Source organism: Marmota flaviventris, chromosome 10 (genome assembly GCF_047511675.1).
Source record: "Marmota flaviventris isolate mMarFla1 chromosome 10, mMarFla1.hap1, whole genome shotgun sequence".
In the NCBI taxonomy this organism is placed as follows: domain Eukaryota; kingdom Metazoa; phylum Chordata; class Mammalia; order Rodentia; family Sciuridae; genus Marmota; species Marmota flaviventris.
This window is the reverse complement of record NC_092507.1, coordinates 64,889,355-64,906,742: the sequence shown is the minus strand read 5'-3', so window position 1 is coordinate 64,906,742 and position 17,388 is coordinate 64,889,355. Positions and strand designations below refer to the sequence as shown.

Below are 17,388 nucleotides of genomic sequence, written 5' to 3'. Positions count from 1 at the left end.
TTTTTTCTTGAAGGAAACTTGCTGATATCCTTTCTTTCCCCAGACCTGACAGCTACTGGTCAGCCCTTTCTTTGTGTCACTGTGTACCTTGTGCAAAGCCCTGTTCAGCTGGTTCATAATGGCTTCTTGTCACGCCACTCTCCCTTAGAGGAGGAGCAAGGCCTTTATCCATCTTTATATCACCAGCATCTGGACTGTGCAGACCCAACAATGAATAAAGTATGAGGAATGCAAACAGAATACCACTCAGTGTTCAGAATTTGTGTCAGGTTGTAAGGGGATGATTTGTTTCAAATCCTATAAATCCTTTAAATACTTCAATCCTTGAAACTAGATTACAAGTCATTTGTATCAAATTTAATATTAGCCCCAAAACCGCTTTTTCCTCTCATTATCAGCTATTTTTTAATTGGCCTATTTAATTAAGCAGGCTATGCAAACAGGGATGGAATTTTTGGATGTTTCATTTTAAATAAATCTTTCCTACCTCCTCCGACAGATTTTAAGAATTCTTTTTCATCCTAGCACCTAATACATAGCAGGTGCTTAACAAATATTTATTATGTTAACTATTAGAAGGGACATCCTGCTCTCCCTGTTTCCTTTTCAAGCTGCTTCAAGTCTGCTCATTTTCCCTCACAGCCTCCAGCAGAAAGCAGGGCTGGCCTTCTCCTCACTGCCCACTGCCAGTTCCTTCCCACTGTTCTTCCATTCTCTTAAATGTATTTCTTCCACTCGGGCTTGTTCACTTGTTCAAGAAACAGTAATGGCCTTCGGCAACACACCAGGCAGTATGCTCAGCAATGAACACGTAAAGGCTCAAAATGACCAGGTGCTACTGTGTGGGTTTTGTTCACATGCCTCCTCAAATCTCATTTTCAAAATGCTTTTGACTCTACCAGGTCTGTCGGTTGCCATTTACCTCCAGATCAAACCTTTCATTCCCCCAGGACCTAAGTACAGGGTATCTATACATTTCCAAGCAAAACAGGAATCAAATGAACAGAACATACCATTTCTTCCATGGTGGCAGGACCGTTAGATCTCAGACGAAGGGTTCCTCTTGCAGTTCCAATTTTGTCTGCTGAAGACTTTCCAGCTTTTGATCTTGGTTCTATCTCTATAAACATATAATGAGGGGAGAAAGTTTTATGTGTATGTGTGTGTGTGTGTACATTTATATTCAGAAAGAATTCCAACAGATTGCCGCAAAAGCAAACACAGTTTCCATCACAAAAGTTATTGTAGAGATTTGACAAAAGGTATGCCTTCTTACAGAATTACCTAAAAAAAAAAAAATTCATCTGTCATTCATTATTCTCATTATTCTTTTTGTACCTACAAAAAGAGGGAATATGTAAAGTGTACCAATAAGAAAGGTTGGAAGGCAGGCACAGTGGTGCATGCCTGTAATGTCAGAAACTCAGGAGCCTGAGGCAGGAGGAGCAAAAGTTCAAAGCCAGCATCAGCAACTTAGCAAGTCCCTGTCTCAAAATAAAAAATAAAAAGGGATAGGGATGTAGTTTAGTGATTAAGCACCCCTGTGTTCAATCACCAGTACCAAAAAGAGAGAGAGAGAGAAAGGAAAAGAAAGAAAGAAAAATTAGAAGTTCTAAGGAAGACAAAGTAGAACAGTTGGCTTTGTTATAAGAGCAAAGAGCTGTGAGTAGCCAAAAAGTAGCATTGGACTTCATCCAGGTCGTGAAGATGGGAAAGAACCATGTCTTAACAGAAGAGAGAAACAAAGGCACTATTATTTGTGTACCAAACCTCCACTTGATGCATTATGTACACAATCCTATTTAATATTCATACCACCCTCTCAGGAATACTATCACCCTCATTTTAAAAATGAGGTAACTGAACTCAGTAAGAAGTGTAGCTGGGATTCAAAACCAGGTCTTGTGATTCCAAAGTCAACATGCTTTAATCAACCTCACTCCAGCCAACACAAGGATAAATTTAAAGATAATTCATAGAGAGAGAGAGTCTAAAGAAAAGTAGGCTGGGAGCAGTTCCAAGGGAGGAATTCCCCCACAGACAGCAGGGACCAGAACAGGGAGGAGTAGTCCATGAGAAGCTGCCCTTTTCCTTATGTTTGTTTTGTGTTTTCTTTTTGTTTTTGCAATGCACTAAGTCACTCACCCACCCCCAATCCCAAGTGAAAGGAAAGGGTAGGGAGTGAGGATGATTGGAAGAAGTGTGCCATATCCAGAGCACTCCAACACTTCCTGCCCTGCTAAGAATGGAAATGTGGACCCTACTAAGCCAGATTTATTGTTTTGCAGAGAAACTGGATACTCAAGAGTTTGCATGAATTTCCTGATTTTTTCAGATTGGGTAATTAAGTTAAACATTTTAAAATAATGTATTGGCAAAAATAAGAGATCAGATTTCAAACACAGGCCACCAGTTTATAATCTCTGCAGATATTTCCCATGTCCCCAGGGGTGAGGAAGAAGTATGGAGAGGATGCTGCACCCAGAGCTGGAGACTGAGCTCCGGAGACTCACAGGACCAGCTGATAAGTGCAAGCAGGTAACAAGGTCCATGCAAAACTCCCAAGACACAGACCTCAAGTGCCTGCACAAAGGCATTCTTACAAATTTGGAAACTAGAATAAACCCCACTTTTAGCCAAGTACTGCATTGGTATTGGGAATATATCCCAAGGTGATTAAAGATTTTGCATATTAATTTTACATTGCATTTGGGGATAGAGTCACCAAAACATAAGTTTTCCTCTGAGAATGAAAGTATAAAAAATTGATCATGCAATAAGTAGAACAGCTCCCCCTAAGCAAAAAAAAAAAAAAAAAAAACTGTAAATGGTGGCTAAAAAGTTTTGGTTAACACCCAAATGCTAGTCCTGGGGACCAAACAGGTTCTCAGAAAACTAAAGCTTTATCAACAAGCCTCCAGCAGTTGCCTTGCCACTCACCCTATTCCCTGAGGGAAGAAAGGATTCCCAGATGCTCGACAAAGAGCATCCAAAGAAAAAGACTGGGTTGGTCTGTCATCAGCACCTTCCAGGATTCTGTACCGCCTAGTGACTTAAGTGTTCCCACGCCAGAGTCACACACATCCCTAAAGTGATGAAGATAGTCTCAGCATAACAGCACTAACCATTAAACAAACAGCACATGGGCACACACAGACACACCAGCCCACTGTGATTTCACCAAGCAACCTATTCAGTATAGTTGTCTTCCCAAAAAAAATTCCTACAAGGTATAAAATAAACTACTCAGATAACACATGCTTTGGTCAACTGCTACATATATATTTCTAATTGTAAGGCAATTTATTGGCATTATGACTTATCAAAGTGTCTCTTGTAAATTTTGTGAGCATGATGTATTCCTGGAAATTTGAACAACTCTGAATTCATTGGGGGAAAAAAATAAGGTTTCTGATATTTATAAAACTAAGGACTCAGACATAGGACTATAGGGCTTCCCACTTAAGAACTCAGCTGGCCTCCCTGGACAATGTCTCTATCTTTTCTTGCTCTTACTTGCTCTTACCAGTACCCAGAAGGAAAAATGTATGTAAAATACAAGATTTTTTAAAGTAATAAACTATATTTAGAGCAGTTTTATGTTCACAGTAAAATTGAGCATTAAGAATACAAATTTCCTATATATCCCTACCCCCTCACACACGCACAGCCTCCTCCATCATCAGCAACCCCCACCACAGCAGCACATTGTAACCATGGATGAATCTATACTGGTGTGTGTGTGTGTGTGTGTGTGTGTGTGTGCTTGTGTGTGCGTCTGTGTATTTTTTACTTTTTTGTAGTGGGAATTGAATTAAACCCAGGGGCACTTTACCACTGAGCTATATCCCTAGCCCTTTTTAATTTTGAGTCAGGGTCTAGCTACTTAAGGCTTTGCTAAGTTGCTGAGGCTGACCTTGAACTTATAATCCTCCCACCTCAATCTCCTCAGTCTCTGGGATTACAGGTATGTACCACCATACCCAGCTGGTACACCATTTTCACCCAGAGACCATAGCTCACATTAGGGTTAACTCTTGGTATTGTATATCCTATAGATTTGGATATATGTATAATGACATACATCCACCATTGTAGCTTCGAACAGAAGTATCACTTTACCCTAAAAATTCTGCATTCTGTCTATTCATCCCAGATTTTTTTAATCATTATGTATTTACTAAACCATCTTCCTCTTGAAAGTGGCATGCTCACACTAACCACTTGGGGGCACCAAAGCAGAAGCTAAATTTTAAATTCTGGCTTGCACTGGGCTCCAGAAGGACAGTTTTTAACCTCCAAGGAAAGAGCGGCCAGTTTTCTCCATGATCCTGTGGTTCAGGTACATAAGTCGACCTGTTTATACATGAAAACAGAAGGATTCTCTTGTTCACCCGCAAGGGAAAAAAAACAGGTTTTGTGTTCTGGGAATGTTTTAAAAATTCTGAATGTTAATTGTCTGCTCTACTTTAGGGAATGCTGGCCTGCTTAAGCTTGTCTGACTAGCGAAGCTGCACCCTAAATCAGTTACTTCATGTGAATGGGTCTGCATGATGCCTTTCACAGGGCTGACCTAAGAGGGGATGTGGTTTACACCGCAGATACAAATAACCAGCCTGCAGATTCACTAAGTTCATTGGTTCTCCCCACTCCACCAGCAAACATAGGGTCCCTGCCAGGCCTGGGTCACTAAGGGCACCGGAACACTCCCAGCTTGTGGATACCTGGCTGCTCCCACAGTTGAACTGCATATCATCAAGAAGCTGTCATATTTGTCCCCACGTTTTCTTGTGGCAATTGTAATTTTTATTCTGATTTAATTTAAAAATGCATGAGCTGATGAAATGAGTGTGAAATGAGGAGTTATTATTGCTCCAAAAACTAGGTTGACTGCTTTGGAATGACTCCATAAGAGTTATTTAAAAAAAAAAAAAAAGGTGTGGGCAAGACGATTCTAAGAGATTAGTAAAAAAAATCTTTAAACATCCATCATTTCACATGTCTGGTTTTTAAAAATGAAAGGAGCTCACAGATATGCATTAACATTGTGATTATATAAGAAAGACTTCATAGACCTCTAATTTGTGTCCTTTACTCCAAGAAAAAGTCTTCTCCATCAAGAGTGGTAAAAAAAAATGTATATTTCTATGCTTTAAATTAAAACATTTATATGTACACGTATCATTCTTTATGAGGCTCTATTTTAATTGACATTTTTAATAAACACACAAACTCCCAGTCTCTGCTATATAGCAAGGCTCAGGCATTGGGAGTGAGAAAATGGGGAAGGCAGTAATGTATCTGTGTCTAGTCCCCACCTCACCCCCATAAAAAACTGTACCTATATCTTAGAAAAGGAGGAAGTACAGAGAGAAGTAAAAAGCACTATTTCAGGAAAAGTGCATGCAACATGGTTTAGATTCTCAATGACAAAGGTTGACACATGGGGGAGGCTGGGCATTCTTCTCCCCACTTCTGCACAGTATGAGGGCCCCAGTTGGCCTGGAGTATGAAGCATTACTGGCAGAGCAGGGACAGTGAACACAACTTTAACAGAAGGTGGGCACAAATGATAGGGCTGTATCCAACATCTCTTGTTGCTCAGTGAACAAGAGATGGCCCATGGACTAGGGATGTAGCTCAGAGACAGAGTGCTTGGCTAGCATGCACAAGATCCCAATTCAATCCACAGCACCACAGAGGGAAAGAGAGAAAGATGACCCCAAAATGCTCAAAGCAGAGAATGGAATACTTATGATACAGAGGTCAACAGGGGTGCCTAACAGGATTAGACTTCCAGGCACATGTGAAACCCTTGGGAAGATTTAGAAATAGCTATAAAGGGCCACACTGCAATGAACTGGATGTCATGCATGAAAAGAAAGAGGGAGAGAAAAATTAGTGGCATTTTGGTGACAGGAAGCAAATGAATCACCTGCAGTTCAAAATTGTGATAAAACTTGTTCTACTATTTCTCATTAGATTTCAGCTGAAAGTAGAGACACCCCCCCCCCTTATTTTTCTGACTTTTCAAAAACATTATCTGACCCTTTTAAGACATCTTGCAAGGACTTTATGACTGAGGTCTGATCATCTCTACCTTCACAGTGTTTTCAACTGTGGTATTGCAATGCCCCGAGTGATGTTCTCAATTGCATTCTGATGGCTGATATATCATGGTGTGCCCCAGGAGAAAATTTACAGATTATGTAACAAAATTATTCTATAACAAAATTATAGATTCTGGCCAAATCTATAGTGTTGTCCACAGAGTAGTGGTTAAGAGCATGAAATTCAGAATCAGAATACCTGAGTTAATGCCTAGTTCCTTCATTTATAAGTTATGTGAACTTGAGGAGTAAGTCCTTATCTATAAAACATCCTCTACATACAGCTTTGTTTAAGCACTCAAGGGACTGATGCATAGAAGGTGCTCAGCCCAGCAGCCGGCTCATGTTAACAGAATGCTGGATGAATTTCAGTCTGGGGAGAGAGAGATCTGCTCTTCCACTCCCTCCATAACAACACCGTTTACATTGGTTTTCTCTCTGAAAACAAGAAACATGCAAAAAGGTCCCTTTCCAAATGTTCAAGTTGTCACTTCAAATATTAGGAGCAAAGATCTCTTTTTTATTTAACTTTATTTCTTGCTTCTATGAAACACTATGACTGTTCCCTTCCTTTTAGAGCAGGATAGAAACAATAAGTGATTCTCCTACTGTCTCACAGATTCCCCAAAGTGGACAAGTTTAAGCCTGACCCCGCCCCCCATGGGACATTCCACAGTGGAGACCTCCACTGTCCATCTCATTGGTGGGAGGACTTATAGACAGAGAGAAGAAAAAGGGTAACTTAAGAACCTAATAATAGAGTGAAATCCCAGGACCCTGCAGTCTCTTTGTCCCTCATTAGTTTTATAAAACTTATGGGCAAGTGACCAGACATATCTCCATTCCAACCCGGAAAAGGAAACACATAGTCCACTCCCCTGATCACCCATGTAGGGTGAATTCAGTTACCTCACCAAATTCAACAATTGATTTCCATAGTTTCCATCTCGACTTACATAGCACCAAGAGAAACATTAAAAGGTGGCCAGATAGCAACTCAGGGAGGACTTTACAGCATGTATACACCAAGGATTCTCAAGCTTTGCGAGCCCAGAATTGCTTGTTTTTTTCAGGGTTCTCAGTGCTAATCTGAATCTCAGAGAATGATTCACACTAACCAAACTGACAAGGAGCAGATGTCATCACATCAGTTTAATCCATAGGTATAGGAGTGATTTTACACAGAGCTGAAAGCATTATTCCGTACATGAGTGCTTAAGCTAAGCTGTAAATGTGTATCGTTTTACAGAAAAGGGACTCGCACTTCAAGTTCGCGTGGTTTGTAAACAGAGAAGCTGGGATGTTAACCCAAGTCCTCTAATTCTAAAGTTCATACTCTTAACCATGTAAATCCATAGGTATCAGAGGGTCAGGTGGACTCCCATGCTTCTTCCTCATCGAGCCTGAGACTTCCTGGAAAAAGTAATGTCCAAACAAAGACTCAACCACCTAGGGCAAGAACAGCAAGTGGGAAAAGGAACAGAGAATCAAGTGTTGTAGGCCACAGGTTCAGCAAGGTCCTAGACTACCAAAGCAAGGAGTGGAGAATTTCAGAGTCCCTCCCATCTGGAAGATTCTCAGTTCACTAGTTCTCTGGCCCTCCTGGAAATGGCTCATTAAAATTTCCTTCCCACTGGATATATGAGAAGCTTGGTGTGCAGGGCACCAGATCAAAGGACTTGGACATGAAGGACAGTACTCTTGGGCCAAGGCTGTAAAAAGGTAGTTCAAAGTTACAACTTTATTTCAAAGGAATAAATACACACACACACACACACACACACACACACTATAATTCACCTAGGAATACTAATGTAAATCATTGGGGAAAGTCAATATAAAGTAATAGCTTGACTAAGTATTTAATATAGCCCAGGCAACAGATAAATCTTTATATGTTCTTTCATTTAATCCTTCTAACACTAATACGAGATAGGTATTGTTATTATCCTTATTTTATAATAAAAGAAAACAACGCTTAGAAAAGTGGGATGATTTCACAGGGTCATAGATAACAGGTAAGTGGGCAGAGTTGGAATATAAGGCCAGGCAGGTCTAACCCAAGTCACCACTTGATTTTGTATTCTTAAAAATTATGAACTGTCATCAGAACTAATATTAATTGCTCATCTTCTCAGTACCCAGTGGTCACTTAAAGATTATTGTGGTTCAGGGGAAACTGACTGCTCTCAGCTTCAGGGATGGGTCACATGAATGGGCCATGTCAGTAGACCCCTTCATCACAGTGACTGTCCCAGAGGTGGGCAGCATGAATCTCTCTGGTCTTTTACTAGAAATGATAAAAAAAACAAGGACACTCCCTTTCCTGCTCTGCTTGCATAAAGAAGCATATGGTCCCAGCAACTGCTGACGGCCATCCTGGGACACAGCATGGTGCCGACCTGAATGATGGAGCTGAAACATCAAGCAGCAGGGCAGAGAGAATGGGCAAGACACAGGATCCTGATCCCATCATGTGGGCTCTCCAAGGAGCCTTGCTGATGCCAGCACCACTCAAGGACTGTTGACTTATAATTCCCCTTCCTGCTTAAGCCAGTTTTGGCAGGGTTTTCCACTGTCTTCAACTGAAAGACACCTTGCAGATACAGAAGTCTGTCCAAGTAGTGAAGCAATCCATCTAAAAAGACTTTCCAATGCATGGACACACACACCAATAGCATGGTCCATATAAAGTTCACATGCTCCTTTCCCTATATCCACCACCATCATACGTATCTGCTTCTCTGAATAGCTGACAAAATCTAGCTTGTGTCCTAGGACTTAAAATTGAACCATACATTTCCTTTTTCCATGTGTCCCTCCTCTCTCCAATATTTCTCAGACTTCTCTAGAATAGGCTTTTTAAAAATACAGCTAGCAGTTGTGCTGGGACAGATAAAAAGCAAGAAAAAGTAGGCAAGTACTGTTCCACCAGCAAGAGGATGTTACTTGCTGTCTGTTGGATAAAAAGAGCCATCAACACAAGAGTGAACCCACAAGGACACAAAGTTGGCTCTGAATCATTCCCTTGATGAGACTGAGCAGTGCCTGGCAAGTATCAAAAGTGGAAAACTGTGCCTGAAATCATGTTGTTCTTGAGTTAAAGTGCATCATATGAGAAAATGCCAACCCCATTTTATAACTCCCTAAAATTTTAAGCAAAAGTTAATGTGTATTTCTGGGGCGAATGTTGGTAGCTTTAATCCAGAGAGGAATATGTTACAAAAACAGATCACAAACCCCTGGACTCCAATTTGAAGAAAATAAAGAATCGCTCTTCTTAAAAGAGTAACAGCTAAAATAATTTATTTTTACTTTTTTACTCATTTTAGTCGCCAACAAAATTTTATATGAGAACTCAAGAAATAAAAATTATTGTTTTGTCTTTATGACTGGTTTATTGCATATATTTTCCCCCAAGACTTTTAAAAGTTAAGCAGTTACCAAAACAGATCCTGACAATTTGAAGAGTTGATAGATGTAATATTCCACTTGTAACATGGAACTGTTTGCAATAATATTAAAGAAAATTGTTCAGTGATAGAGTTGAAAACCATAAAAACACTATTTTACAGAATGGCATAGTTTCTCCCATTTCCTAGAATGCTAACCTTCTTTTTGAAAATAACCATTTTCTGGTTATAAAAGTTAAAATGTTCATTTGATATTTAAAAATTTAAAAACTCCAAAAATCCCTAAATAAAGTCATCCATACACTTACCACTAAAGGATAACCAGTTAACATTTTGATAGACATACAGGGAAAATTGTTTTTCTTCTACATTAAAGATAGTTTTTACAAAAATGGGATATTACTGTACCTTGTTCTATAATCTTTTCACTTAATATATCACAAACATTTTTCAATACATAAAAGGAATTGCTTCTCTGCTTAAGTTTTTCAGAACACAATCTGGCTACAATTTTGAGCATCATCTCTTAAATCTTTTTTCCTACAATTATATGAAAAGTCCCACAATAAAAATAGTCTCTGAATATTCATTATTGTCATAATTGTTATTTTTCAATAAGTCACATTGTACTCATATGATTCAGTCATATTAAAGAAGCCACTTGTATTTAGCATCATTGTTTACTCTTTATCCCACACTCAATTTTAATTACTAATTTTAAAAGTAGTTGAAAATTAGTAGCTTCTTTCTACTCATGGTTGTTATTAGTTCCAAATGCTCCCTAAAATACATTATAGTTCCAAGAAATCAATCATAATCATCATTCAGGAAAATGTCTTGGAAAATATAGTTTACAATATTTTTAGTACTATAGGTTACAATAATTTTACTTTTTTCAGATTATATTGTAAGTGTTTAATGAAGTATTTTTAGATGAGACTAGAATAGAAAGAGTCCATACTCAGGTATCCAGCTGGTCTTACACTGAAAATGCATTTGTCAGTTATAATCAGGATTCATCCAACACATCTGCCATATCCCACAAGAGGGAACCTGGCTCCTCATTCATCTTCTCCCACGAGATCTCCAAAGCAAACTCCAAACCAATTTCTAGCTGGGTATGAGAAGACCAGAATAAACTCTACTACATAAAAGATGATTAAGGGACATGTTCTGCCACCCCCAAACCTGTCATTGTAAGCACTTTAAACTTGACCAGTATCTAAGAGTGCCACACAATGCATCCAAACCTTGAACCTCTCTCCCTCACTGTCCCCAAACCTTCTCTACATCCCAACTGCCTCATTTCCAATTATAGCATCATCGTTATCCCAGGCTCCCAGAATAGAAATCTTGGAAGTGACATTTGCTCCTGAACTTTCTCTCCTGTCCTCTTCCTCTAAGGGTCATCAATCCAGCTTTTATCCCTACTCTACCCTGGCTTCTTTCTGCCCTTGGAATCCCCACTGCTGCCCATGGCCCCCACCCTTATCATTTCCTCCTAGACTGTCACAACAGCATCTTACATGGTTTATCCTCTAGCCAAATATAGCCACATTGGTCTTCCAGGCTTAATTCTCCAAAACATATTTCATACATCATTCTTCAATTCTAATGTCTAAATGATTCCCTATCCTCTCTAAAACAACCTTGTGTTCCCCACCTAGTTTTCAAAGCACTTCTTTTAACATGGCCATAGTATGATTTTGTAAGCTGCTTTGCCACAGCTAGGCTCTTCGCTGTCCAGGAAACCTTCCTTGTATGTAATTTCCATCACATCCTCTAAGGCCAAATTCAAGTGCAATTTTCTCCAGGAATCTTTCTCAGAGTCCAGCCTATTCATATCTTTCTCCTCTCTGAACACCCATTTAAATTTCTTTACTGGATTTTAAATTTAACTATACAATTCTAGATATAAAAAGTGTCAAATTGTACATGACCCTAAACCCCCATGCTGGAAGTTTGGTGGGAATTTTAATCTTGGTTTTGTTTGGGAAGTTCTTCTCCCTCCCAAGATTCAGAGGGCTGATGTTGCACTCAGTCCATCATGAAGTCCATCATGAAGCTCTACAAACAAGTCAGAGTGTCCACTCAAAGGCTGACCCCAAAATTTCAGATCAGCTCTTAAAGCTCTAATATCCCTCCCTATTCCATTCTAGAAGCCATCCTGTTATGAATGGGACACTGGTCCTTGATGCTGCCATAAATCATCTCTCCCATGGCTCTCTCTTTGTGGAAGCTCCTTTTTAACCTTCTGTCCACTCCACCACTCTCTAAGACTTAGGCTCCCTCTCCATAATGGATAAAAGAGTTCTCATATGAACTGCATTTTGTTTAAATCTGCTTTACAGCAAATATCATGATCTGCACTATATTCTGAAGAGACAGTAATACAAAATGCTAAGAGCTTAAGCTTGAAACAAACAGGACTGGAGTGCTATCCCTGTACTTCCAGTCCCCTCTGGGTGACCTTAGCAAGTTAGTTAACCACCCAAGCTCCAGTTGACTTGTCTGGAAAACCTTCGTTGGAACACCATGAGGATTAAATGGGGCCACAATAGCGGTAGTCTTAATAGCAGTGGTTTATATTTATGTGTCACTATGTACCCAGCAATGTTCTAAGAACCTTACATGTATTGATTCATTTAATCCTCACAATAATTCATGTATAAGTAAATAGGCATAGAAAGGTTAACTAATACCTGAGATCACATAGCTAATAAACGCAGCAGAGAAAGCAATCAAACCCAGGCAGCTTGGGTCAGAATCTATTCTTCATATATCACATCATTGTTTCTAAAAAGCATGCAATAAACAGTAGCCATCACTAGGAACAAAATTATACATTCCTAATGTATCTGTCTCTTTATGTAAACTGTAAGCCCCTTGAGGACAGCAACACATTGGCTCATCCATAACAGCTGTCAGAGAGCTGGCCCCAGAGGCTGGCCGAGTGGCTAGGAAGCCTACCTCCTTCGTTCATCACCTAAAACCTACAGCAAACTGCTTTCATTTATAGTTGGCTGTGAGGTTTAAATGGTTTCCTACTTAGAATTACTTTTCCTACTTGGAAAAGTAAATGGCAGCCACTATTGTGATATCCTGATATATTTCATTATGTGATTTGAGATGGGATATTTTCAGCTATCTTCCTGAATCTGAAACAGTGTCAGAGTTTTCAACAAATACTTGCTAATCATCAACTCACCCACAGTGTTTTTCCTGGTTCATGTGGGTTTCTCCTGTTTCTCAAATTAGGTCTTAAAGAAAAGCCTACACCTTCACCATGATGGCATAGGTTGAGTATCCCTTATTTGAAATGCTTGGGACCAGATTTTTTTCAGATTTTGGAATATTTGTATATATATAAAATGAGATATTTGGGGCATGGAACCCTTATATGCAAAGCCTGAAGGTAATTTTATATAATATTTTTAATACACTTTTGATGGCAACCCATCACACAAGGTCAGGGTAGTTTTTCCATTTATGGCATCATGCCAGTAATCAAAAAGTTAAGATTTTTGGATTTGGGGTGCTCAACCTGTGATAATAACAGTTTAATTTTTTTTTTTTTTTTTTTTTTTTGGTACCAGGGATTGAACCCAGGACCAATGAGCCACATCCTCAGCCCTTTTTTATATTTTATGAAGAGTCAGAGTCTCACTAAGTTGCTTAGGGCCTCACTAAGTTCTGTGGCTGGCTTTGAACTTGTGATCCTCCTGCCTCAGCCTCCCAAGCATGCACCAACAGTTTACTTTTTTTAATTGAAGACTTACTATTTGCCAAGGACTATTCTATGATTTTATCTTGTGTAATAACTCAATCTTCACAACAGTCAAATGTGTTAAATACTATTATCATTTTCATTTTTTGTGTGAGGAAACCAAGGCACAGAGTGTTCTGCTTACTTATTCAATGTCAAATTATCACACAGCCTTGATCTGGCAGAGCTTGCAGGCTTAACCACTGCATTTTCTGTCTTTTGTCACTTGTTTCACATTCTCCAATATATTTTATAGAAGTCAGAATATATGAAAAGAAAAAGTAATTGTTGGTTGAATTTTTTTTGCTAGAAATAACATAAATAGTAAAAAGTATTTTTTAAATGTTTAAAATATCTTCCTAAAATGTCATATAAAACTTAAAATCTAAAGTTTATTTTCTAATGACAAGTAAGCTCAGCTTTTGAAACAAGTACATCAGTTAAGCCGAATTGGGAAGATGAAGTCCAACACTTCCAGCTGCGAATGACTCAAAGGACTGAAACGCACTTCACATACTTAACATCCTAATCTGATGGATACACAGCACAGAAATGAAGGCTCTAAAAGAAGGCATCACAGTTCCGCTGCAAAATCTAACCTCAAAACAAATGTCTTAGGAGGTAAGTGTTTTCTTTCAGTTCCCTTGCCGATTTTGAAAACAGAAATGTTCCAGGCCTCCTTTCACAGACCTCCTTCCATAAAGGAAAACAATTACAAATTGGGCAAATTCTCCAGGATACATGGACTCAAAACTCATTTAAGCAAAACGAAATCAAAATTTCATAGGTTTAATAGTTCTTATGCTGCAATTAAGAGGTCTCATATGAAAATGAACCAGTCGGACTAGTCCGGTCTTTGGGTCATTTACATGGAAGAGTGGATTCACATAGCCTTGGGAAAATCTAGGTTCACAGGGTGAATTGCAGGGTTGAGCTCATTGTGAAGACATATTCCTTTCATCAGCAAAAGGGGAAAGGAAGTGAGCCATGCCCTAAAAAATACCACTAGAGACATTCCAGCTGATACTTGATAAGAACTGGGAAGGCTGCCATCACCTCATGGGCTGGAAGAAGGAAAATCTGGATCAGAATGCAGCTGACCAGGAGAAACCATGCTAGGTATGGGAAAGATTTCCACAAAGCAACAAATTTTCAATAGGGAAGTCATTTAAACCAGTTTTTTGTCTTTGTTTAGGGGGGGGGGTTGTTTTATTTGGCTGATTCATAGTAAGAAATATATGCCTTATATTGAATTCCATAAACACAAACATATATGGTGAAACTGAAACACACATACATGTGAAAAACAATATTTACCCTCACTTAGTACAAAGCACTGTGTTATTTTCAACTCTTCCGCTTTGCACTCTAAACACACTGGTTGAGATGCACTAGCTGAAAACAGTGATTTAAACTCTGACCAACACAAGAGATTCTAAGGGTATCTTTTTAAATGGCCTTTCATTCTCCCTCAGAGCCCCAAAGCCAACTTTGGAAAGCTACGATGGAGCATCTGCTCTTGAGACAAGTGGTTTGTTTTATATGCTGCATCTTCCATGTGGGGCCATTCACTAGGCCAGCTCCTCCTCTTCCTAGCCCTTTAGTGCAGGTGTCCCCCACAGCTCTGGTTTCCATCTTTTTCTCATAGCACTCTGAGGGACTGCATCTATTTGCATGGCTTCCACTACCAATGTAGGAGAATCACTCATTAACCCCATTGCCTAAACCCTTTATGTGTTCTCCATTGCCCACTCTTTATATTCATATAGAATGTCCTTGATAATTTGGCCCCTACTGATACTTGAGCTTCATCTCTTGTGACAGCACTACCTATAATCTATTCCAAAAACACAGGCATCCATGATATCCCTAAATATATGACACTCTTCCGTACCTCTGCACCTGTGCTCATTCTGTTCCTACTCCCAATGAAAACCTTCCCCAACTGCCCACAGAGAAAGCACCTACTCATCTTCTCAGATTCAGCTCAAATCCCTTTTTAAAATTTCTTTTCATGTATATTAATCATACAGGATAGTTATTTTCATTACACTATAGTCATACATGCATATAACATAATTTCATCAATTCCACTCCCTAATATCTCCTATTGCCTTCCCATTTATTGATTCTTGGCATTATATCCTGAGCTTTAGAGGTCCTACTCAGGAAGTTGTTGCCTGTGCCTATACCATGAAGAATTTTCTCTGTTTTCTTCTAGCAGTTGCAAAATTTCTGATCTAATACCTAGATTTTTTATCCATTTTGAGTTGACTTTTGTGCAGGGTGAGAGACAGGGATCTAGTTTCATTCTTCTACATATAGATATCCAGTTTTCCCCACATCATTTGTTAAAAGGCTGTCTTTTCTCCAATGTATTTTGGCACCTTTGTCAAGAATCAGGTAACCGCAGATGTGTGAGTTTGTCTCTGTGTCTTGTATTCTATTCTATTGGTCTATGTGTCTGTTTTTACACCAGTACCATGTTGTTTTTGTTACTATAGCTCTGTAGTATCATTTGAAACTGGGTATTGTGATGCCTCTAGCATTGGTCTTTTTGCTCAGGATTGCTTTGGCTATTCTGTGTCTTTGTTCCTCTATATGAATTTTAGGATTACTTTTTCTAGTTCTGTGAAGAATGTCATTGATATTTTGATGGGGATTGCATTGAATCTGCAGATCACTTTTGATAATATAGCTTTTTATTTTTCCTCAGTACTGGGGACTGAGTCCAAGCGAGCTTTATCACTGAGCTACATTCCTAGCCCTTTTTATTTTGAGATAAGATCCCACTAAGCTGCTGAAAGTCTTGCTAAATTGCTGAGATTGTCCTTGAATATGTCATCCATATACCTTAGTCTCCAGAGGCACTGGGATTATAGGCATGTGCCACTGCTCCCAGCAATCATTTTAACAATATTAATTCAGCCTATCCATAAACATGCAGGGGTAGGGAGGAGGGGGTCTGATCATCTTCCAGTGTCATCTTCTTTTTCCATTGTTCTGTAATTTCCCTTGTAGAGGTGTTTCCTTGGTTAGATTTATTCCTAAGTGGTAGTGTGGCAACTGCTGCTGAAGCTACTGTGAATGGAGTTATTTTCCTGATTTCTTTCTCAAATCCCTTCAGTAGGGAAAATTCCTTATGTAGACTTGATGCCTCCCACTTTCATACACCTAAACCCTTTATTGAACGTCTTTCTTTTCATGTCTATTTCCTCTCACTGGAATAAGATCTGGATCTTATTCAGCATGTACTAAGTACGTAATGTGGTCATGGTGTACAGTAGGTTCTCAGTAACGGTGACTATTATTATCCAGGGTAATTAGCACCCTAATACCAGTATATTCTAAATGCTCAAGAAGTGTTGAGCTGAAATATCAGTATGTTCTTGCCACTTGTCCAGGGCCAGACAACTGCTAAAGTACCAGTCCATTCTGGGTTGTTAGGGAGTTCAAGATCTACTTCCCCTACCAAAGACCTGGCATTGTACTTTTTTATCCTTGCCTATTGGCCTCTGTGTTAATTTTCAAAATGGGTGGCTTCAACAATATAAGTTTATTTTCTCATAGTTCTGAGGCTAGAAGTACAAGATTAAGGTGTCCCCAGCACTGGTTTCTTCTGAAGCCACTCTCCTTTGCTTATAAATAAATGCCTAACTTCATTTTCAAATAGCATTCTTCCTCTAAGTGTGTCTGTGTCCAAATTGCCACTTCTCATAGATACACGAGTCAGAATGGGTTAGAGTCCACCCTAATGACCTCATTCTAACATAATTGCCTCTTTAAAGGCCCTAACTCCAAATGCGGTCTCATTCAGAAGGACTGGTGATTAGCATTTCAACATACGAATTTTGTAGGATACAATTCAGTCCATAACTACCTATTGGACTGTGAGCTCCTCAAAAAGCAGGAACTTGGGTTTCCTTCTTAGGCTCCATTGCACCTATCAGAACACCTGGAACACAGGAGATTCTCAGCAAATCATGTGTGGGATACAAAAGTGAAGGACTTCCCAGAAGTACAGTCCAAATCTGTAGCCTCAAAATCCCATGGCCAGCACCAAGAAAAATTAGGTTTTACTCTTTCCCAGAAACAGTGT

The 17,388-nt window shown here is 39.2% G+C and overlaps 1 protein-coding gene across 1 annotated transcript in view; it reads right to left on the bottom strand.

Annotated features, from left to right (window-relative positions):
* Window positions 1-17,388, bottom strand: part of Gipc2 (GIPC PDZ domain containing family member 2) — an 84,406-nt gene that overhangs the window by 15,963 nt on the left and 51,055 nt on the right. Inside the window, exon 4 of the mRNA XM_027935238.2 lies at window positions 1,014-1,120. Within this exon, the coding sequence (XP_027791039.2) occupies window positions 1,014-1,120 (107 nt within the window). The remainder of the gene's footprint in view (window positions 1-1,013; window positions 1,121-17,388) is intronic.